The sequence below is a fragment of the Tauraco erythrolophus genome, chromosome 5, assembly GCF_009769465.1.
Source record: "Tauraco erythrolophus isolate bTauEry1 chromosome 5, bTauEry1.pri, whole genome shotgun sequence".
Taxonomy (NCBI): domain Eukaryota; kingdom Metazoa; phylum Chordata; class Aves; order Musophagiformes; family Musophagidae; genus Tauraco; species Tauraco erythrolophus.
In genome coordinates, this window is record NC_141469.1 from 41,675,552 (window position 1) to 41,699,779 (window position 24,228).

General features: G+C 38.0%; 1 protein-coding gene across 2 annotated transcripts in view; it reads left to right on the forward strand.

Annotated features, from left to right (window-relative positions):
• Positions 1–9,869: 9,869 nt before the first annotated feature.
• Positions 9,870–24,228, forward strand: part of TBC1D19 (TBC1 domain family member 19) — a 77,068-nt gene continuing 62,709 nt past the window's right edge. Inside the window, exons 1-4 of one of the 2 annotated variants that reach the window (XM_086611904.1) lie at positions 9,870–9,968; positions 19,203–19,275; positions 20,034–20,079; positions 21,863–21,938. In XM_086611904.1, the coding sequence (XP_086468030.1) occupies positions 9,870–9,968; positions 19,203–19,275; positions 20,034–20,079; positions 21,863–21,938 (294 nt within the window). The remainder of the gene's footprint in view (positions 9,969–19,202; positions 19,276–20,033; positions 20,080–21,862; positions 21,939–24,228) is intronic. The other variant, XM_086611905.1, reaches the window with a different exon arrangement.

Sequence of the window (24,228 nt, forward strand, 5' to 3'; positions counted from 1 at the left end):
ATTCTGCTGTGAATTCTCTACGCTCACTTTTTGTTACAGCCAGCCACAGTTAGGATGCTATGGTATCCCCAAATAGCCAGGGATTTATAAATCAAACATATCAGAAGTTGGATCTTTGGGATGTAACCTTTGTATATGGAAAAGTTATATGATGCATCATCAATTTTGCTTTAACAAACATTTGAAAATTTGCAACTAACGTGGATGATTTCTTTTAATAATTTTTTGTGTGCCTCAAGTCATTACCGGACATTTGCAACTTCATACTGGTTTGGTCCTTTCTGAAATCAACTGCACTACTGTTAAGTGTGCAGACAAAACAGTGCAAAACAGTCACAAATTATATGAATTGTGGCTACTGTGTCACTTCTGATATACCATATTTCCTCCCAATGTTTCCCTTTTATTCTAATGCATTCATTTTGCAATCCTGCAATATGGAGAAAACTAATGAATTGAAATGGGAAAGATGAGACCATGACAAAATATCAGTGACAATTGGTATTCCATTTTCACAAGCTTTGCTTATTCAACATGCTGGAGGTAAGTAAATGTTTTTTTAAATATTCCAAGTGATACGCTAGTGAAATGCTCCCAGGCTCTATTCTCACTCTCTCTGGTGCTAAACACAGTAATACCAGAAGTATAATCTTGCTCAAACCCTAAGCTTACAGTGACCTTATCTCTTTAAATTTCATTTACATTTCAGTTAAGAAAGCCAGAAGTGTCAGCTGCAATTTTATACTTCGTAAAGATAGACTTCTCCAAAGTCTTCACTTAATTCTTACTGACTGCTCATAAAAGTTGTTATTAGAAGTCGAATGAGAATATTCTGGCAAAATAAAGAGGAATGCACTATTTATTTAATTAGCTGTTAAACTGAGTCATTTCATACTGGAGTATCTTGCTCACAAGACCTTATATGGAGAATGCTGGAAATTTAAAATTGGATTCTGCAAGAAATGGTCAAATAAATTCTACACAATCAGACCATGATATAAATTGCTAAATAAATTTTGATTTTCTGGTTTAAGTAAGAGTAGATGGTAGGTCATATACAATATTATCCAAATTAAAATTATTAGAAACTTTTGTTCTTCTGGTCTGACATGTTACTAAATATCCAAGGCCTTCCAGATTTAATGCTGTTTGAGAAGAAACGAGCAGTACCAATGGAGATTTCTTTGATGAAATCCAGCTTCCTTATCAAGAAGGCAGTAAATTTAATTTCCCTGAATAGTACTGGGGAATAAGAAACAAACCAGGATTTTTCCTTGCTTACACTTTTCCTGTAATCCCATTCATTATATGGTGGCTCATTTAGTTAGTGACATGATAACGACTTCTTTTTCTCTGTTCCTTCTTTGCTGAATCCTCATGAGTGCTTCTTCAGCTATTGCCCTTTCCTCCTTTGAGCCCACTTAACCAAAACTGTGAATTTGCAAATAGCATCTTAAGTCCTGAGTGTTCATCCCTTCAGCCATGCAACTAACCTGTATTCAGTACCATCAACAAGGGTATTATTTCCAGTTCTAAGCAGCAAATGAATGGTTAGGCCTCAAAGACTTGTGCCTCCTGGATAAAGTTATGAAAGACAGTAAGTAGTACCTTACAGGATAAGGATATTTTTAAAAAATAAAAGTGTATTAACTCATGTCACAGTTAAAGCTCACTGAAAGTTAAAACCATTACATGGCTATGGATATTTGGGGGTTTTGGTGTCCTAAAGAGCTGCATAATGATGCCAAAGCAAAGTGTTTTTCTAAGTGAATATTTGGTTATAAAATCAATGTACTTACATACATTTTCTCCTCCAAATCCATTATCAAACCTGCTCTGTAGGCTATTTTAAGTCTGTGTCTCATTCATATTCTTGTTGCAAACCTTTACAGATGTATTTGGGTAAAAAAATTACCTACATTTTGAAAGCAGCTTCTTTCAAAGAATCAACATCATGTCCTGCTATTTTTTCCCTGTATGTCGGTAGATTTGGGGATGGGGAGACATACTTGTCACCTCTTTGATCTATGTCTTTATTACACTATCTTTATTATTCATCTAATTTTACTCAAATTAAAAGCCTCATAAGTGAGAGTGGGTCCTTCCGCTGTTGAACAACTGCAATGAGGTATTTTAATGATTTTTTTTTTGCTTTTAAAGTGCAGAGCTTCATCTGAAATCAAGCTATCTGGGTTTGTTTGTGCCCCGAGAGCTGGGTACAATATTTTGGTGCCATTTTTCCTTTAAGAAGATGTGTATACTAATTTGTACGTTTTGGGTTCGTGAGAGCAGAGAAGCTTTACACACATTTGCTCTTCCATCTCACTGTTCCACTCTTTTCAGGTGGTTGGTTTGAATTCTTGCGCATGTTCTCATTGTGAACTTATTTCCACAGTAAAAACTGTTCATTTAGACGCATTTTACGTATGCACAACTATTCTTGTAAGAGGCAGCATTAGTATTCAATTTTTCCAGATAATTTTCTGCAAAAATATATTCCTGTATATAAACAGAGAAACTATGTTCAGAAATTAGGGCTCAGTTTTACATTGACTTAATTTCTTCTGAGTTAATACAGGACAATTGCAAGTATTTCCATACAGAGTCTTTAGACCCCTGCCATTGCCTGATATCTATAAGAGGAGACTCTATTCCATAGTTGGTGAAGATATTTATTCAGTGCTCAGTACTCCCTTTTGATGATACAAAGCATTTTTTCGTACAAGGAAAGAAAAGCACCATCGATGGAGACAAAACTACGAGAAACTTATGAAGGTTCTGCTTGCTATGCTCCTTTTATTCAGCATTTTCATTTTGTAGTTTATCTCACTAGTACTTCTAGGTGTCTTTTTACAAGGGCATACATTGAGTTAAGGAAGCAGAAGTCAAGGTAAAGGATATCTGAAAAATCCTAGTGATTGAAGTCAGGCCCCCTGCAACTCAAACTAGAGTGTGTTTTTTTACAGTTAGGGAATCTGGCTACTTTACAACTACCTAACCCCCGGGAAAGAATTACAAAAACCCTATAAGAGCTTCTAGATCCTCTTCATTTATTCTTCGTTTTTGAATCTTGTGTTTTAAAATGTAACAAACAAGGAAACCAATCAGCCTACTACTCCTTCATTTAAAAAAAAGAAAAAAATTATAACTCCACTTTAATTGTTATAAAATCTTAATCAGAAGAATAAAAAGTGCCTAGAACTGATATCTAAGGAGAGATCCTTGTTCTGCCACTGAAGTTTATAGTTCTCCTTCATAATGATTAAGAAGAAGATGAGTTTGATTTAGACACTAAATAATGTATTCAAGGTGACCTACTGGTTGTTGAAGACTTCCAACACACACAGACATGACTCTGTAATAAATTGTATATATTGCAGGCAGTGCACAAATGTATAACAGACTACCTTAAAACATTTATTATGTTTTCCACAGAAGACAAATTTCCCTACTGCAATAAATAGGATATGATATCAAAAAGCTATTTCAGTGGAGTAATGCTGAATACCGTATAATAAAGACACAGAAAATCAGAGGTTTTAATATTTTTAAATGGTACCTATAAAACATCACTATACATATTTTTTAGATATTTTGAAAAAGGGAATACTTCCTGTCACAGACAAAACCCAAATTCTGCTTTTACTCAGATCACATAGCCTCACTGAAATCAATAGGTTTGAAAAGAGCACAGAATCTCACCCTAACATACCTATATACTAATAAACTCTGGCCTAAAGGTGTTATCTAATAATCTCCTGAGACAGCACTTTTTAGTTCATTGCTTACAAGAAATTGGTTAAAAGGTTTTAAGAACCTTAAAAGAAGTGGCTAATGTAAGCTGTCACCTGTGTACTGGGAAAATACGTGCTTGTGAAAGCTGATGTATGTCTTTTAAACAGTTCAGGTATGTAAAATAATTGTGTAGATTGCCTGACAAACTTGCTGATAGGTGAATATACAATTTAAAATTAAGATATAAAATATATATAATATATGAAGTGCATATACTACTCAGTAAATAAACTGTATTTGTGATTGAGGACATAGTTTTCTTCAAAATGGAGCTAGACCGATAGACTCCATTTCTTTTTTAAGCCCAAGAAATCCTACATCTGCGTAATTATATCTTAATACATGGTAAATGTACACGTGGGATTTTATGAACCAGAAGATAGAGAATGTTACTGCTAATGCATGTCACTTGATTAATAATAAAACACATGAAAAATAGTCTAAAACTAATAATACCAGAAAAATTAGGGACTTTGTGCGTGTTATTTGTTTTACATGCCTGATAACTCACAGTTGCTGCTATGACTCAGCAATGCTATTAAAAAGTGCCAGTAACAGACACTGTGACCTGAGATACGTGATCCTCTCTAGGGAGGCTTACATGTATCTAAAGCCAAGGTCTGGTAGGAAATTACCCAAAATCAAAAACTGAAGCAATGCGAAACTCCTAAAACTGGACTGATAATCCTTGACATCATTGGTAGTCAAGTCTAGCTCTCAAGTTCGGCCACATATTAGATAAAATACATTACTTCTCATGAACAATAGTCTGCAATAAGAGATGATTTCTGCCCTGATAAGTGAAGATACATCATCTAAGCTTCCTACATTCTTCAGATTGCATCAGTAGTATTTGGGCAAAAAATCTCATTACTCCGTGGGAGCTGATTATTTTAAATAAGGTATTGAAACTTGTCAGAATATACACTGTCACCTTTTGAGCAGTAATTTAAATAAAGCTTAAAATTGATGAGGGTGAGTCACTGACAGAAATTGCCTTTTCTTGCATTTCTAGTTTTTGCTACACCTCTCTGTTATCAGCTACAAACAATACATTGTGATTCTGATTGCACAAGGAAACCAGTGGAGGTTATAAAGGTAAGCTTGCAGGATTGGCCCATAACTAAGATTAAAGTTTAGTATACTTTAGACTAGTATAAAGAGTGAGCACACTGAGGAAAGGACTGAATACATTCTTCTCTGAAATTACCTGCTTGGATGAGAAATCCAGAGAGTAGCTGTTTGAATCTGACGTTTTAGTTCACAGGTGTAGTTCTGCTAACAGCTTGAGATGGAGGATTGGGGCTATGGATTTTGAACCCTCATGACTTAAAATGATTCCAAGCAGAGAAAGAAGAAATGAAGGTCTGAAAAAAAAAAAATATTTAGTTTATCTGAGAGGAGATAAAAATGCCATGCTCTCCTGTCTGAAGGAAGGCAAATTTGGAGGGTTTTTGAGGGAATAAGGATATGTGTGGTTTTGAGTTTTTTTTCTTTAATGTCTTAACCTTTTGTTTTGGCAGAAAAAAATGTTGCTGCTTTTCTTTTTTTTTTTTTTAAACCTGACTTTCTGTGACACTTGTTGGCTGGGACATAGCCATGCTTACACATGACCTAGTCTGCCATTAGGGACTGCACACACTGTCATTCTCCTGCCAGTGCCTCATGTAGCACCAAAAAAGGGAACAACCTGCAGATCTACACAACATTTGTGATACATTACCAGAGTGAATGCAATGTGTAGCTCCCCCCAGACAGCATTAACCCCCTATAACTCAGGGTGTCAAAGAAAGGTAAGTGGCTTGTCTACAGTAATATGTGTCAATGATTGCATGCTTAGCCCTATTCTGCAGTAAACCTCATTTCCTTACTCTGCTAGTACTGACTGCATGAATGCACCCACCCTCAGCACTGGTTAAGAGTCAGTGTTCCCCCTCCAATCCCTCCCGATCCCAGCAGAGAAAGCAGCCTGAAGAGGAGACTTCAAGACTTCACATTCCTAGCAACAAGGGAATGAAAGATGAAGGTGGGATCAGGGCAACATGAGTGTTGTCAATTGCTTGGGGGAAGAGTGTTTTGGGAGCAGCTCACTGAAAGTCCTGGGATTTTGTTGACTGCTGGGATTTTGGGATAGGGACTGCTGGGATTTTATTGACACTGCTGGGAATTCATTGACTTCCCTTTGTTGACTTGTCATACAAGGCAACTGCTTCCTGTGGCGATACCGAAAGGCAGCCCTGGTTTTTATTAGGTTAACTAACATAGTTGTATGGAAAAAGCCAAGCTTCCAGGCACTCAGTGCATCCTTTGAATGTTTTTCCTTTTTACTGACTGCATTTACACTCCACAAAATAAACTGGTATTCAGAATCATTTTTAAGCATTAAAATGTGTTTTGTCTCATGTGGCCTTAAACACGACAGTATGATGTATCTATTGCTTCATATTCTCTCCTCTTCTCATTTGAAAACCCACCAGGGGAAAGAGGGAGAGAATATGGGTGAAATATTTCAGATACTGACTATTTAATTTTTACTTTCTCTTGCCAAATTCTTGATGCTTTCCAGACCTGCAGTGGCAGATAAATATAAGACACTTGGGATAGCAGTTTCAGTTATAGCTAACTGCAGAAACTTGACACAAAACACAGTAAGAATAGGTATAACATTGTAGAGCACTGCAGCTGTAAATAGAGATGGGACACAATCAGGAAGAGAGTTGGTGTTCAAGGGTGTAGGAGAGAGATGGAGAGAGGGAAAGACCACAAAAAACCCCAACCCATAAAAACAATGATGCCTACACCAGACCTTCAGATAAAACCAGCAATCTACCTTTGGTATGTGGTACTGGACATCATAAATCCATTCTACTGCAGTTGCTTACTTGCAATTTAGAAGTAAATCACAATGAAAAAGCAGTAATTGTCAAACACTTATCACATAAACCAAGTTAAGCCAGTCACGTGATACTAGGGGGACAGGCTAAAGAGTTGTTTGGGGTTTCTGCCAATGCTTGTTATTGAAGTGATATTTTTTAATAATGACCCTGTATTTCTCAGGGTCTGCCACGCAGTAAGCTCCTTGTAAGGAAACAAAAAAGAAGTACGCACTTAAGCATGAGATTTCTTAACTGGGTATGGTAAGGATACACAAGAAGCAGTTAACAGCCCTCGGTGAGATGCTGCAAAGATTACCTCTTTATATCGCCTTGCTTTTTAGCTTTGATCGGCATTTACAAGAAGTAAGTTTTCCTACCCACATTGGAGACATAACTGACCGAAGAGAAACCCAGCGCATAGGAGGAAGGAAATCAGACTGGAAATAGCCTGGAAAAACAGGGAATGAAGAGTGACAGATGTGCATGTGCAGAGGGTAATAAACGAAGGCAGATTTGGAGTGGAGGTAGTCAGCTGCAGGAGATCAGTCATCTGCAGCTGACATCAGGTTTTTCTCCTGTTTTATTGACCTATAGAGGTAAGAATGGCTTTTGTAGACCTGTGAAGTCTTACGCATTGCACATGAAACTCACCTAATGTATTGTTTCCCCACATTCCCCAGGAGCAGGGCAACTCACACTTCTAACGAGCAAGGTGGTGTGGCTTCTGTCCCTCTCCATGACCTGCCGTCTGGCTGAACGTGATGCCTGCAGATCATAGCATGGAAAACAGCCAGACACTGTGTTGTGCTACCAGTAAGAACATACTCAACTTTGCAGTCCCCGCATATCAAGCAGTCCTGAGAAACAATATACTCACCAAATGCAATGTAAAATTGCCATCCCTGTGGCAGTCCATAAGTTCTCCCCAAAACTGGGAAAGAAAATGCTGCCAAGGACTATGCCAGGCAAAGGGGTAGGGATTCCGCTCACACTTGCAGCTGCAATATAAACCCCTGGACTTACAGGAACTGATCTGTGGAACTTAATGGCATGCCGTGGTTTTCTGCATGTGTCTATCTTAACAAGTAAAGTTCCTAAACAAACAAACGATCTTCCTCAACGACAAAACCAAAAACAACAACAAAAAAAACACAAACAAAAAACCAACCAAACAAAAAAAACAGCAAAGGGATGTACTTCCTCCATATGAACTCTTTGCAGAATTTTAATATCAACTAGCACACAAAGCAATTACCCTTTGTATGCTTGTTCAGTTGGGAATGTAGGGAAATATTTCATTAACTCTGAATACACAGAGAAAAGAAAATGTGCTCACTGTTGCACCAACTTCATATATGCATGTAAGTGCAGAACTGACAGACAACTTGATGGAAATCAGAATAGACATCCAAGGCATTGGTAGAAAACTGGGCATTTGATTTCGCCGTGCTCTCCATGAATTGAGGAGTGAGCTCTCCTCAGTGTTTTGATTTAGAGTAAGTGATCTTTTCGGATTTCTCTACAGTTGGTTAAAGAACTTTTATCTCTGATCTTCTCTTACTGTTCTCCTTTAAACTTAATTCTATCCAGAAATGCTCACAGACAAGTCAAAAGAGGTTGCAGGGAGATGAGTTCAGGTGTTTTTTATAAATATATCTAGTGTTGTTTTCCTAGCAAGGTAACTGTTGACGTCAGTTGTCTTTCCTCACATTTGCATCACTCACTGCAGAGCTCACAGCAGTGAAAGAGTTACAACCTCATGTTTCAGAATCTTGAAACATTCTTTGATTTACAGAGGTATGGCCACCCTGAGGGCTGAAGGTGGATATTAATGCTTCTCCAGTTAAAGCTCCTTCCATTTACATCACCCAATGAGATGTACATAGTGCCACACAGCTGCTCTGCTTAAATAAGGGCTGTGTCGGCTCCTGGTACTGAGCCTGAATTAATGCCTCACCATGCTGAGCAGACAGGAATAAAATATTCAAGCATGTAATAAAACTTCACCTGAGTACAGGTCAACTAGTATTCCTCAGCAAGCACACAGAAAAGAGCCTTGGGGCTGAATTTGCTGTTCACACCATCTGGATGTGATACCTCAGGCTTTAAAAAAGCAGCTTTTTTAACTGTCTCTCTAGCTTTAATGATATGAATCCCGCTACCTCATACCAGTGCAAAGCCACTTAAACCGCAGCTAAAGATGTTTTTAAGTTAATCTTCCCGAGTGCTCTGAAATGGGTTTGAAGCCCTTTCGCTGCCAGCTCTAGCAGAGAAGCCATTCAAGAAGATGCTGCCCTGTACCTATTGATTGTGGCGGCTCTGCTGAGGTGCAACAGCTGACTGTAAGAGCAAGCTTAGTCCTTTCCAAGGCAAAGCCCGACGGGTTAATTAAGCCATAAGTAATGATGATAGAAGATATTATTTAACTCATTATTGAGACAGACGTGGAATACTCGTAGCCAGCTACAGTCCACCTGGGCTGGCAGGTGGCCACTAGCGAGTGTCGGCAGCTACCAACGCTGCGGTGGGCGGATGGCATGAGCCCACCTCCGCTCGATGGGCGGCTGGAGACGCGCTCAAGGCTGGAGCAGCCGCGCAGGCTGCGGGGTGAGGACATTTCTGCCCGCAAGCTCTGCGGCAGCGAAGGGCAGAGCGAGCAGCCCGGGCACTTTGGATGTCTCCGACACCAGCCCGGCCAGGTGACGGCACTCAGGCTGTGCGGCCAAAGCCCCAGACCCACTTTCCTTACACTTACTTCTGACTTCCTTTCTAGCAGTGACAAATTATAAACGTTTATTCAGGAAATAGAAGCAGCACGAGGGATTTTCACCGGAGCTTTAGGCAACCCTTATCCAGCTGCGCGGCCCGCGGGCTGGAGGAAGCCTGCCGGGTGCCCGGGGAGAGGCGGCACCCGAAGGCACCATCGCGGGGGAGCGGTGTTCGCCCGGCTCTGGGGACAGCACGGAGCCTCCTGCGCTGAGCAGCGAGGCGGCTGCGAGGCGCCGCGCCGCGCCGGGCAGCGCAGGGCACGCCGTGCCGCTCAAAGCAGGATGGGCGGCGCGGAACGTTTCTGTCAGGCGCCGCTTTCCACCCGGACGGCGCCGCGGGGACCGCCCGCGCTGCCGCAGTTGCCCGGTAACGCCGGGGACCCGGGCGCGGTGCCGCGGCGAAGGCGGCCCGGTGCGGCAGCGCGCCGCGATGCTGGACCCGGACAGCGGGCTCTCCCTCACCATCGCGCGGATCGTGCAGCGGCTGAAGGGCTCCAGCCTCCACGCTCAGCTGGAGCGACAGGCGCGGGTGAGCCCCGACCTGGCGCTGTGCCCCCAGGCCCGCCTCCCTTTCCCGCTCCCCTTTTCCCGGCGCTTTGTTCCCGGCCCGCCGCCGGGGGTAGGGGCCGGCGGCCTCCCTTCCCTGCCTTGACGGGGCGGGAGAGCGGTCTGGTTGATCTCTGGAGCTGTATTTATAGTTTCTCCCCTTGAGGCCGGAGGATTTCGCAGTGAATATGAAGATTATCCGTTTGAAATCTCACTGCTCCAAATAGTTCGTAAAATGGACCGCTTCGGCTTTTAATCTCTAATTTGGAAAGCTTTAAATGCCGGCACGCCCTGCCCCTTTCCTGCTCCAGAGGGCCCCTGAGGAGAGGAGGATTTGGTGAAAGGAAGTGAAAATAAATGAAAAACGCACGTGCAAGTACCTCTCTGTAGCTGGGAAATCAGTCGGCCTTTTATATTTAGTAACTTATCTGCACTTGAAACCAGATTTTCATGTTTCGCTGGAACTTCATTCAGGATGTGTCAGATTAAGATTGTGTCAATTTTCATGACCATAATAACATAGTAGTGGTGCTATAATGATTATTGTGCATTACTGAAATATTTTGGGTTGGGTTTTATAAAATCTTGGGGTGTTTTGGTTTTGGGGTGTTAGTTGTTTTTTTTTTTTTTTTGCAAACAGTGCTTAGAATTGTACAGGTTGTTTGGTTTTTGTTTGTTTGTTTATTTGGTTTTTTAGGATTGAATGTCCGTTATCTGCCTTTGTTTTGTTGGGTTTTTAAATGAAACATTTTCTTTTCTGAATATCCCTAAAGCTTTCCATAGCAAGTGACATAACTGCATGCCTTTTCTGGCTTTTTATTTTATTTTGTTTTTAAATTTGCTGATTTGGTCTCTAAATGCTTTTTTAAGTGCATGTCAGCTTTGATCCTGTTGACTGACTGCTCTCTAAATATATGAATAAGCAAATATGCATGACTTGAAGAGGGCTGGAATTACAAAAGAATGTAGACGTTGGGTTCTGCTAAGCAATGGGGAGTTCAGCATCCCAAATAAATAGCCTGATATGAAGTGTGGAGGGTCAAGTTCAAGTCCTTTTCCTCAATAAAGGCAGTGAACAGGACTCTCTTTTTAACAACTCTGTTACTGATTATAATCAAACCTGTGTGTACTCATCTCTGCATTCATTCTCTTGTCTCTGTCTCCCGTGAGGCCTGATTTCATAGTCGCTTGATGCTTTGCCTGTTTGTTTTGGAACATGAGGCAGCTTGGTGTCATCAGGACTTAGTAGGGTGTTTAAATGCTGCTGGCGGATGGCTGTTTTGTACAGCCGTTTCGTACACGTGGACACTGGGAACCTTAGCAGTGCCCTTCTATGGTGGTGTTTGATGTCTGAAAGGGCAGTTAAATCCCTAAATCCCTCCCTGATCTATAGCATATCAATTTACTCAATACAAGTGGAAACTCTGTATAATCAAAGCGTAAATGTAACCTATAAAATAAATAAACACCGTGTAATGACCACAGCCAAATCCGTCATGATAGATTTGCAGAGCACTGTTCTATAAATTTCTTGGAGAAGAAAAAATATATATGTGTATATATATATGTCAGAAGATTATTCTCATCATATGAAGTGCTAAGGAGAAAGAAAATAAACAGGACAATGAATGTTCAGGTTGATTCTTAGAGTAGGTGTTTGAAGAGTTTGTAATAGAAGATTAAATCAGAGCTGTGATTAAGTGTAGTGTTCTGAAAGACTTGGAAGTTTTTAGCTACATCAACTAGAGGTTTTTTTTTCAATGTAAAGAGTTATCTTTTGGAGCTTGTAGTTTAAATTTAAATAGGGCCAAATGTACACCCTGCTTGTCTGGAACCTGTGTGTTCTCCTTTATCTTGAAGTTTTTTTTCTTGACCTTGCATGCGCTTTTCTTCTTTCATGTACAGTATAACTTGTTTTATTTATAATACTTGTATAGTCATGTTATTGCTATACTATGCAGTTGCAAAGGCCGTATCAGTGAGTTCCTTATCTTTGTCCATCCCTTAGCAGCTGTACAGAATTCTGAAGGTTTCTGAATTTTGCTACTCTCCGTATTAAATTAATGCATGATTTCTCTCCTGTTACATAGCGTATTCCCGAAGTTGCATTATCAAATGTGAAATGGTTGCTTTTGCTGTGTATCATACCTGAACTCCAGTTTATTGATAGGACATGTGGGGTTTTTGTCTGCTGGTTAACAGTCAGTTTCTGAACAACGCGTAGTCTGCACTGGTTGCAATATTTGTCCGTATAGGTGGTCCCTTTTTATACGATCTTTAAGCTATTGTTTTTAGAAGTGTAATGTATTTTGAGAAATCTGTTGAGGCAATGCATCAGAATAAAATTTACTTATTGTTTTGGATATTTATACTGCAGTTATATTTTACCTTTACAAAGATTGCTGTTTATCAGTCAGTGTAGAAACTGACATTGCTCATACTCCTTCCTCAAAAATATTTACTATCTCTGGAAACATGAGAACAGAATGGATTGTAAGATCCATTATAATATTGCCTGAAATTTTTGAGAGATCATGTAGTCTCACAAACAGTATTTCAACTCTTAACAAAAACTGTTTTGTAAATTCATCCCTTCTTTTAATGTGCAGAGAGGACAGCTCAAAATGAACAGTTTCTTTCACCAGTTAATAGAATTTTGGGGAAAAGAAAATATCCTGACAATATTTGTGAGAGTTGATAGAGTAGCCCTGTGCTTATGAACTGATCACAGCAGCGCTGTGTTTGGCTGTTACTAACAGCCTGAGCTGGTGGCAAGGACTGTGATACGCAATCTCTTTGAAGTAAGTTTGTAATGGGCACTACATGATTTGCTGTCACAGCTTTAGCTCTGTAGGTATCAAGATAATCACTTTTTTGTCCCGAGGACTGAAGTAGACATAGGGTCATACACTTGGTAATGATGATTTGGAAAATAAATGTTAGATTGGTTTTGTAGGTTGAGTTTTGGTAATGTGCCTGCAGTTAATACAGAGAGATTAATGCAGCAAAGAGTGTAAACGTGCCTGTCATTTGCTTTGGAATTTCTTCTGAGCATATTTTGTAGTGTGGTTGAAAGGAAAGAGTAGCTGTTGCAAAGAGCCAAAATACTAGATGGTACCTTTTCAACCGGTAGAATTACTGCTGGGGTTATTGGGGTATTGGAGGAGAAACACGATCTCAGTTTCTCAAGCAGAACTTTCACTGTGTGAGTTTGTAACCAAGTTTGTTTGCTCTTGTCTTAATTTTTCTCTTCCCTTTCTGAAATGTAAATGCTTTGAAGGTAAAAATTAGAGGTGGTTCGAAACACTGTGACCTGGACATTGTCAATCACAAAATGCAGTTTGAAAACAGTTTTTTTTTGTGAAATCTTGCTAAAATGTTGTTTTATGGAAAATCTTTGTCAGTGAACTGACAATAAAAATTGAACAGTTCAGAGACATGAAAAAAGTGCTACCTTTTTAACACGTTTTCATTTGCAGACAATTCAGAAACTTTGTTTTTCATCATGTTTGATGGAAGTCAGGCTTTGTGAATTTATTAAGATGAATCAATCTTAATTTTTGTCCTCTGCAAACCTGTAATAGAAATCAGTCTGACTCTGAGTTCCTTGGAACCTCTAGTGGCCAGGGGCAAATAACAAGCAAAGTTAAAAAACCCTACTACCACCACGAATCGTACAAAAGCTTCAGTAGTTTATTCCTAAAGAAATTTTCTAAAATATGAGGTGAAGATAAAGTGAAAGATAAAGGTTCTAAATTATGTTTTAAATTGAACAAGAAAGACTCACAATACAAAGAATCTCTCTGGGTGTTTGCTGTGTAGATGTTCACAGGTTTGTTTCTTGTAGGTATGTCTGTAGTGGGACAACTTGAAGGAGAATTTGTAGAAACACAGGATAATGGCTATCAAAGTAGGCTAAGTGGTAACTTGAGGGAAAGAATCAGCCCTGACACCCCATCCCACTCCACTCCGACAACTGAATATGAAGTTTGGGAGTGAGAAAAAATTTTAGGAGGTACCTGAAGGTATGAAGAAGGTGTGGAGAGGAGATACGCTAGGATATGTCTTGGTCAAAACGATTGTCCAAAGGAGAGGACTCTGCCATCACTCTTTGAACAGACCCATGACTAGTTCCAGAAAAATTTAAAGAAAATATTAATCAAAGTGAGAAGTAAGGGTCTTCACAAGACTTCAAATGGGGCAAAGAAGGAGAGGTGCTTGCTTTGGGAGCGCTAGGAATATTGCAGCTGGTGTAGTGTCCAACTCTGTGCTTCTAATGGGAGTACAGGTAAACATCTCAGAATAATTTCTGTGGAGTGAAAGGTTTGCAAGAAATCTTAGGATATTAATTTTCAGTACGTTTTTCTCCAGCCAGTTAAAAATAGAAATTGATACTGATCCCTACTTAAGTAAAAGATCAAATTAAGACGGAGAATGTTTCAGTGAAATGTAGCATTTATTTAATAAAATTTAGCAAATAAACGTAGGCTCGCGAGTCATCACAGATAATTAATGATTCCTTTTCATGCCTTGAATTTAACAAAGGGCTTACTGTCCCCTCCTCATAGAGCTTGTACCTTAGTTGAAATGGTTCAGCAGTAACATTTGCAGTACAGTGAATTTTAAATTGAATGCAGTTGTGAATACATTGAGCAGATTATGGAGTTCAGAAGCAATGCAAGCTTGATTCGCAGATATTTTTTTTTCAGTACTATAGATTATGTGTTTTACCTTACGTGTGTGTATTTTATTTACAGCACTAATTTTATTTTCAAATAAAACCTAGAAAATTTATTAAAACTTCAAAATTATGTTATTTAAAGTTTATCCTGCATATCTTGTGGAAGAACATAACATTTGAAGCTATTTATTCCTGCATGAGGCTAATTGAATCTCTGTTTCAACTGTTAGGTTATTTTTGCTTGTATAGGAAAGTTCACAATACTTTTTCCCTTAGTGTCATTACTGTAGAAATATAGAAGGGCTGGGAAATAGTGTAATCAGAGTTTTATGCTTACTGAAATTTGTTTAGTTAAACTCAGAATGATTCCTCTTTCTGTTACAGAAAAGCATAAACCAAAACCAAAACCACTCCTTTAAATTTGTAGGATTTTAAGTGTTTAGAGAGTGTTTATGTTGAAATTGTGGTCAGACTTGAAGTGGTTTTGAACAAGTCAGACTGATGCTGATAAAATCTAGTTACGGCAGAATCGAGCATGTGAGAAAAGGTGAATATTTATTAGCTTTCATTGAATTTACTTCTGATAAAGTTGGACTATATTTGGGGTAGTGTGCTGTATTGTAATTTGGGATATAATAGCAATAAAAGCTAAAAACATTGTGCACTTGTGCCAAATCATAATGAACAGTAATAAATGCTCTGAAAGTGTACGTACTTGTCTAAACCAAAAAGGCTTTGAAGAGAAATTACAGTGGATAGCCTGTAAAAATATTTAGATTGTGTAAAGTCATTTGCAGAACTGTTTGCAGCAGGATAAAAATATGTGTTCACCTGATGCAGTTCCACGTTTCAGTATAGTTGGATCACTTCTCTGCAGTGTTTATTCTTGTTGAGAGAAGAAATAGGTTAACGCTGGAGTTACGTTGGAACGCTTTGTTCTGTCAAGCCTCCTCTAGTATGTTGCAGGTCCTGTAGTTACTTTCCTATACTTCGAGTGCTGTGCCTTGATGGCTCCTCTGTCCTCTTGCACAATCAATGCTGCTCCAGTGCTGATGACCGAATGCCATTTCCAAATTTAGATGATAATTTGCAAACAGATTTGTCTGTATGTTTAGTTGCTCTGCGAATCAATTTACTATGCCCACCAACTTTTCCTGTCTTGTGCTATGCTATCCTTTTGCTTGCTCTCAGCCAGATCAGTGTTGAATGTCTGGATTTTCTTCCATCTTGGCAACCAAGTATAGAAAGTGTAATACATTTAGAGTATCACTTATGGTGACTGCCCAAATCTCAGCAGGATACCTTACAAAATGAAAGGCAAAGAAGATGTGCACAGAACATAAATACAAAAGATTGCGAGTGGTACCTTGGCCACCTTTCAGAAGGTTTGGCAAAATTTTCTAAGTCCCAAAACTCTCCTTTTTCTTCTGTATAGCTGAAGGACAAGAGGGTGCCAACAAATGCTGTAATGATAGCGTGTTTTATGAAGGAATGTCTAACAGCTGGTTACTTCTTGATTCGCAAGAAGCTGACCAGGATGGTAGATGAACATATACACTGAATGTCTGAATCGTGGTGCCCGATCCATAATATACAGAATGCCAGTTATACTGGAAGAGAAACTGGTAGGCATTAACTTTTATTAAAATAATTTGATTTTACTTGCTGAATTACGCTGCGTTCATCTCTGTCTCCTTTCAGGACTCTGTGTTCGCCTGACTGAGCCTCTAAATAGCGTGACTTCTTCCCTCATCTGGCTGTCACTCTTTGCCTTCATGAGTTGTTCCTTTATTTTAAGGCTCACTCTCCTTTACCTTGCTGTGATAGCCTCCTGATAGTACTAGATTTTTTTTTAAAAAAAGGAAAATACTTGTTCATCAAGACGTGTATTTTGAAATTGGACAGTCTGTAGATCTGCCTGGGTATATGCTGCATTTTGATCATGCAGGAAATTAATTTAGCTCATCAGTACAAATTTCATCAGAGTGTTTTTTTTTCCCAATAAACCTTAGCCAGGCATTTTTATCGGTGTAAATCGTAGTAATGCTCTTTAGATATATTAAAAAATATTGTCAACATGTTTTTCGTTCTATCAGAAAAACGTAGTGGATGATAATGCACTTTTCCCAAAGTGCTGTTCTGCCTCCTTTTTGACTGCCACTCTGCTCCATACAAAACAGTCACTGTTTTTTTGTTCTGCAACTGGAGAACAGGCTCTGTTGAGAATAGCAGTTAATAAGAAAGTCCTCTGTTGTATCTTTTGGGCTGCCAGGGAAAATGGGAAGTCATCTGTGTGAACTGAACTCCTTTATCCCCTCTAATGCAATATGCCGTATCAATTTCCAGGAAACCACAAAAATAAAAAAAAAAGGTTGACAGTGTGAGTGGCATCACTTCAATAATGAGCCAAGAGCTCCCAAATTTTGCAGATGTATGAACAGCAGGGAATTAAAATACTGTTCTCCTGTTTACACTTTTGTCACTTCTTGCACTGTTTAGAGGGTCAAGGTAATGAAACCCGCCTTTTAGTAAGATTTGGTTTTGTTGTGATTCATCATCTGTCAATGAATTGTATTTGTGAGGATTTTTTGCATATCTAAAAAGAATTATTGAAGTATGTGTACCAAGCCTCACAGGTAAACACTCCATGGACCTTGGGATTAAATTTGCCATAGTTAACCCAGAGGACAAAGTTGAACATTTACAAAAGCATGTGCAAAAACTTCGGAGGAACAGTGAGGCACAATCTGCCTAGTTTTGACCCTCGTTACTTTATTTAAAATTCATACAGCAGAGGTACAAAACCCCTGCCTTGCAGCAGAAAAAAATTGAACTCAGCCTGACATACATCAGTCCAAAACAGACATAGGACTTTCCAACAAAGTAGGTTCAGAAGTCATCCTTCATGAAATACTCCTCAAGGCTGTTGCTTAAAAGGGTATTTTGTGAGCTGCCCAAGGACTCCCATGAAAACCTTTCTTTGTTTCCATGCCTTTAGCAATGATCCTTCGCCAGCTTCTACCATTGTGCTGAATGGAATGTGTGTTTGTCATTTGGCATGAAAGTTATGCCACTCACCACACCTTAATGGTTTGTGCTTATGATCACCTTTCTTTCTCAAAAAGCATGCTTACAGTCTCTGTGCTATTGCAGTCAATAAACCAAATATAAAAGCCTTCCTTACCTGTAATGGCAAGGAGACTTAAAAAAAGATCAGAAACACTGATGCTATCAGTCTCTGCATTATTTGCCATTCTTCCTTTCAGCTAGAGAAAATAGAAAGATTTCCTTAAAACTGCATTTTGAATTCATCTAGACTAACTTTCCCGGCAAACTGCAGCACAGCAAATACCTTTTCTGTGTGTAAACTATAAGGCAAAGGATAGGTTGTGGAGTTTTAGTTGTGTGTGATGGACCTGAAGCACGCCATGCTGTCAACAGTGCTGTTAGGGCTGGCAAACTGCACAAGCTAGTGAAAGTGTATTTTTAGTAGCAGCCTGACTTAGTGCAATGGAGTCAGCAGCTGATATGCCTACAGCATATTGCTGAGTAGCTTTTGGTAAGAGATATCTCAACATTTCTAGGTCGATGATGTGGCCATATGCTTCTAACATATGCCTTGAGCAGTCACGGCAATGGAGTGAGTTGCACACAGATCTCCCAGTGTTATTTTCAAGTTAGCAGCCAGGGTTGCTATTCTTTTCTAAACCTCTAGCTTATCCTCTGGTGTAAATCAGCTATTGCCACACTCCATGTTTAGGTAAATATGTATTAGAAGTCACTTCACAGAAACTCCTGAAATTTCTGATTGTTATCCTTTTGGACTTTTGTTGTCTATTTGTTCTCTCCTCTTGGTCTAGCTATAGAAGAAAAGGAGATGTTATAGCAGCCACACCTGCTGTTGCTGAAAAATCTGCAGCACCATCTGTGCAGTGGTGTCATGGTACAGTTGTAGAGCTGGTTGGTGCCTAATTGTCTGTTGAGTGCATTTCGTTACAAGAGGCTGCATATACCTGGTAGTCACAGCTGCAGTGGAGAATGTTTGATCCTTGGTTTTTACTTGAAGTTTGAAGATGACGTTTCTTGTCTGCAAGAGGTGAACTGTGGGAGGTTAAGTGAGAAGTTATGGAACATTTTTAGTTTGATTCTTTCACCTAGAATACAGTGAGTGGCTTCTAGTTATTCATTTGCGCACCTTATGACCAATCCTTAAATGTGTAGAGTCTAGCATTTGTGCTAAGCGTATGAGGTACTTGCTCACAATATTAAGCATATTTGTCAAGGCATGCTCCCTCTCCCTTCTTCTCTCTCCTTCGCCATATACAGCTTTTAGCACTGATGTAAAAGCAAAGATATTGAGTGAGGAAAAAGCTGGCTCATTTTTTTGGCTGCAATTACCATTGTCAAGTTAGTAGGAAGCAGTTTGCTTTGTGTGTAACCTTAAGCATGTATGTTTCTTATTTCATAACTTAAAATACACAATTTACTTTCTTTTTAGTGCTTGCTTGATGCTTATTTATTTATTTTTTGTATTAGATTAGCCTACACAAACCGGAAATTAAACTGGAATCACTAAAAGAAGATATTAAGGATTTTCTGAAGACGTCAGGTCTGTAATACTTCATTGATACATTTGTGAATAGTGTAGATCTACATAAGAAGTATGTGACATACATGATGAAAATAGTAGTTTGTGCAGCTTGGTATCTTCTTGCTGACAGTAGCCAGAAGCAGACATTCAGTGATTCCAGATTATTAAATGAGATAGAGAAAAAGTTCTTGGATTCCAGCAGCATTTTGAAAAACATACTATGCAAAGAAGTGATTTTATCATTTTATAAGATGCTAGTAATTTTTTTGAAAGTTCTGAATGATACAAGAGTTCAGTCACTTCTTAAAATGGGAATTAGCATTTGTGGAGGTGCTCTTGAAAATTTTACTCTTAGTTAAATTTCCGATTTCTGTTGGAAGTTGTAGGCTATGTAACTAGGATGTGAAGATCAGATGATAAGTGTTATAAGATTTATGATAATCAGGAACATTGTTTCTATTAATACTTATAGCTGTTTTAATAATATGATGGCTTTGAAAAAATAGCACATAATTATTCAACCAAAACCACGTTGCAATTATTTAAACAGTAGATGGAAATAAATGATATTCAACCTTTATACAGGTCTCAACTTGAAGTTTTTCCTGTCTTAATTAGATTAAGGTTTCTTCATCTCTTCCTGCCTGTCTGGTAGGTAGACATGAATTGAAACAGGACAGAAAACTCTAGTGACTGCAAAGCAACCTCTGATTCATGTTCTGTTAGTATAACTTCCTAAAGTTGTATTCTGGATTTCTTTTTTCTTATTTTAACAGGTTGGGAAAAGAAGCTTCAGAATGCTGTTTATAGTGAACTCAACATGTGAGTTTAGTATTTTTATTTAATTAGTTCTACTCTCATTATTTACTTTTTATTCATTTGTATATATAGGTGTATGATGTGTTACTGTTACCTGCAGGTTCTGTCATACCAAGAGTACCTGCTTCATTTCTGGTTTTAAAGTGCCATTATTTCTTTTTCATCCTAGTGAAAATGTTGGACTCAAGTACATTTTAAAGAACGAGTGAAACAAATATCATCAAATTTTTTAGTTACTTTAGTAATTTCTTCGTTGTTTTACATCCAAAGATAACAACAGTCATAATAGTATTCTGTGTAGCTGAGGTAGTTGCTGCAAATCAATTTTAATTATTTTCAGATGTTTATGACACCATTGCATGTATTTGTTGTATTAATTATAAAAAAAAAAAAACTGTAAGATACTGAATCTCTAGACTAACCAGATTAATGCTTATCAAGCTTGAGATATAGTTATAAACATACCGAAATTTGTGAAATTCTATTTTTATTATTGTTCATCGAACTTTGGATTAGACTTTTAGGAAGCATAAGTTGCCTTTACATTCTGGCAAGGTGTAAAAGGTGAATTTCATAACAGATATAGCCATAAATGCCACTATATGGTAAGAAATGTGTATGCAAATCTATTTGTGCTAATTTAAACAAGCCGATTAGAGTTACAAGTTTTGAACTTGTACTTTTGAACTTTGTCTTAGTACTACAAGGGGCTCGATTCAGCAAAATACTTGTAAATGTATCTGTTAGTAAGGATTTATCTTCATCCTATCTTTCAAGGGAAAAATATTTACCTGTCTTTTGTACTAATGCTTACACTTTCTTTGAGTTCATGGAAATAAGCTACAAAATAATGAAATTACCCCTGGAAAATTGAAGTTAACTAAGAATACCATGATTTCATGAGCATTGTGGAAAAGCCAAGAAACAGCATTGCAGAAATCTGTTAGTATTGATTCTGTTTTATACGTAGGCACAGAGTTGTCCAGAACAAGTTAGCAGCAAGTACAAGAATGACTGAAAGGTCAGTTAAAAATAGGAAGAAATGTGGGGAGAGTTTCCCAAAATCATATGATAGGAACTGGTTGAATGCATTAGCAAAAGAGAGAAGCTTTGTGTAAATTTTGTTTCCTGGAAGACATTTGAGACAGTTAAAATTAAGCTAGGGAAAATGTTTGGCAATAACTCATTGGAAAGAAACTGCACTACTGGAAGACGCATTAGTGGTTTGATTTGTTTTTTTATTTTTGTTCCAGCTTTTATATTTTGGCATAATGCAGTTTATGAATGAATATTCAACTTTGCTTAGGTTAACACCACAAAGTTCTAATTGCTTTGGACACATACCTGTTCACTATTGATTTTTAAAAGGAAATCTTTGAGAGAATATATTGTCTCTTGAAAGAATATAATCTCCTGGATAGTAAAAGTTCCAGGCAGTCATAAAGATATCATGATGTGAAGAGAATATGGTTTTAAAATACCTGTTTTGTTCATAGAAATTTTATTTTAGAAATACGTGAAATTATGAGGAAGTATTATTTTTAATACAAGAAGAACTCATGTTGAAATGTTATTAATACTTACATATCTTTATATTATTTTTGTTCATAGGAAAGGATGAGGAAGAAATAATTGTAAAAAAAGAGATTTATTTTTAGTTTTGATAAATGTACCAGGTGTTTTACTTGTGTAAACACGAAAGAAGTTATGTTTAGATTTACAAATACAGGATTAATAAAGCAAAGTTAAAATCTGAACATTTAAAATATACTATGCTTTCTTTAAGGTTTCCTTCGCCCTGTCATCCTGCAGCACCACCTGAGCATATGAAAGAGCCATTGGCGTATATGAGGAAAGCACAGGTTGGTGGTTGTGGATTTTACTGTTCGTATCGGATCTTTGATTAGACTGTTTGAGATGTACTCTGTGTAATGTTATTGTACGATTCCTAGGTTTTCTACTTTAGCAAAAACAGAAATTTGTAAATGCATTGAAGTTAATAATAATGTTATATATGTGACATTTTACATACAAACAAAAATATGCTCAAGTAATTCTCCAGCCACGAAAGAAGTAGGATATAGTGGCAGGTAAGTGAATACTGTAGAATAGAGACAGTGTGAAATATGTCAAGGAGGACAATTTGATTTTGTTGGGAAGAAGAAAAAGCGTAGCTATAGCTCATTTCACTGAGGGTTACAAAAATACTGTTTTGAAGGGACATAGGCAGGCAGTTTCACAATGAAAGACAACAGGCTGCAGAGGTGGTGAGATCTTCAGAAAGAGATATATTTAGTACTTAGAAATGTGAAAAGGAAGATGAAAAGTAGAGAGCTAAGGAGCTTAAGGCATACCGAAGGAGAATAAGAGAAACTGGACTATAAAAGATTAAATGAGGATTTTTGGTGTCAGGAAAGAAAATATTTTTGCTTTGTTGGTTTTATTATTTCACTAATATATGCCATTTGAAATAAATAAAAAAAAATCCACAGAAAAATGTAAAAAAAAAAAAAGCTTTGAGAATATGATCTAAGGAAAATATCTGAGGTAAGGATAAAATTGTATTTAACTCAGCCATGCCTAGAAATATATTACAGTGTTCTTTTACAAGGTATTCCACAAATTGTGTTACTTTTTCAATCATATTGTTGCTTATTCCAGTAAGTCATATCTTGCTATCCCAGGTTTCAGTCTTTAGCATTTAGGGACAAAGATGGTATTAAACAATTTTTCTTCTGTGGTGTGAAATGTAATGCCACAATTTACTGCCTGAAAATGATGACTCTTATCAGTTTACTAATGCAAAAACCACAGAATTTTATCTATATGTATGTTTGTTTAAACCAGTTTCATTGGGTTTTGTTTTATAAAAGCGTATACAATAGTATTTTTAGCTCTGTGTGGAAAGAACTGTGTTTCTAATAGTTTAGGAATGAGTAGGAGAAGTCCTATCTTTACTAGTTTCAAAATTTCATAGCCCTATTTCAAAGAGTATTAGGTATCCATATCATCTGAGGTGGATTAACCTTAGACGGCAGCTCAGCCGCTCACTCACTCTCCCTCAGTGGAACAGGGGAGAGAATAGGAAGGGCAAAATTGAGAAAACTTGTGATAAAGACAGTTTATCAGGTAAAGCAAAAGCTGCACATACCAGCAAAGCAAAATAAGGAATTCATTCCCTACTTCCCATCAGCAGGCAGGCGTTCAGCCATCTCCAGGAAAGCAGGGCTTCATCACGCGTAATGGTTACTTGGGCAGACAAACACCGTAACTCTGAATGTCCCCCCTTCCTCCTTCTTTCTCCCAGCTTTTTTATTCAGAGCATGATGTCATATGGTCTGGAGTATCGCTTTGCTCATTTGGGGTCAGCTGTCCTATGCCTGTCACCTCCCAGCTTCTTGTGCACCTCCAGCCTACTCGCTGATGGGGAAGCGTGAGAAGCAGAAAAGGCCTTGAAGCTATGTACCCATTTTTCAGCAACAGCTAAAACATTGTTGTGTTATCAACACTGTTTTGGTCACAAATCCAAAACACAGCACTATACCAGCTACTATGAAGAAAATTAATGCTATCTCAGCCATTTGATCTTCTTTCAAATCTTTTCGTGAAATACAACTCTTCAATAAAGTCATGAGTCCTTTTCATAGAGAAATATAGATAAATGGTGATATTTGTGATGCAGTAATAAATACACAGGTAGGGAATTAACATTATACTTTTCTAAAACCACTGAGGCACCTGTAAGCATTTGATTTTCAAGATGCACACACATTTATCACTGTAGGTAATAGGTCCATGAGAAAACAATCATGATCAGATCAGTTGAATCTCAACTAGGTTTTATTTTGTTGCTCTTTTTGATTAAAGACCAGTAAGCCATGTAAAAAGCTTATAAAATCAGTGTTTCAATGATTTTGTCTGTTTGTTTGAAATATTTGGAAATAGCTAAAATGCATATATACAGGTTGCAAATACCTTTTGGGAGAGAAATAAAAGGGGAGACTTACCAGTTTACTTCCATTAGGGATCAGAAATCTAATTAATGTTTTGAAGATAGAAGACTGGTTTTATTTGTAGGTAGATTTTTTCACTTTATTTGTCTTTTAGCATCACAACAGTTGGAAAAGAATATTTTGGTGCTGTCAACAAAAT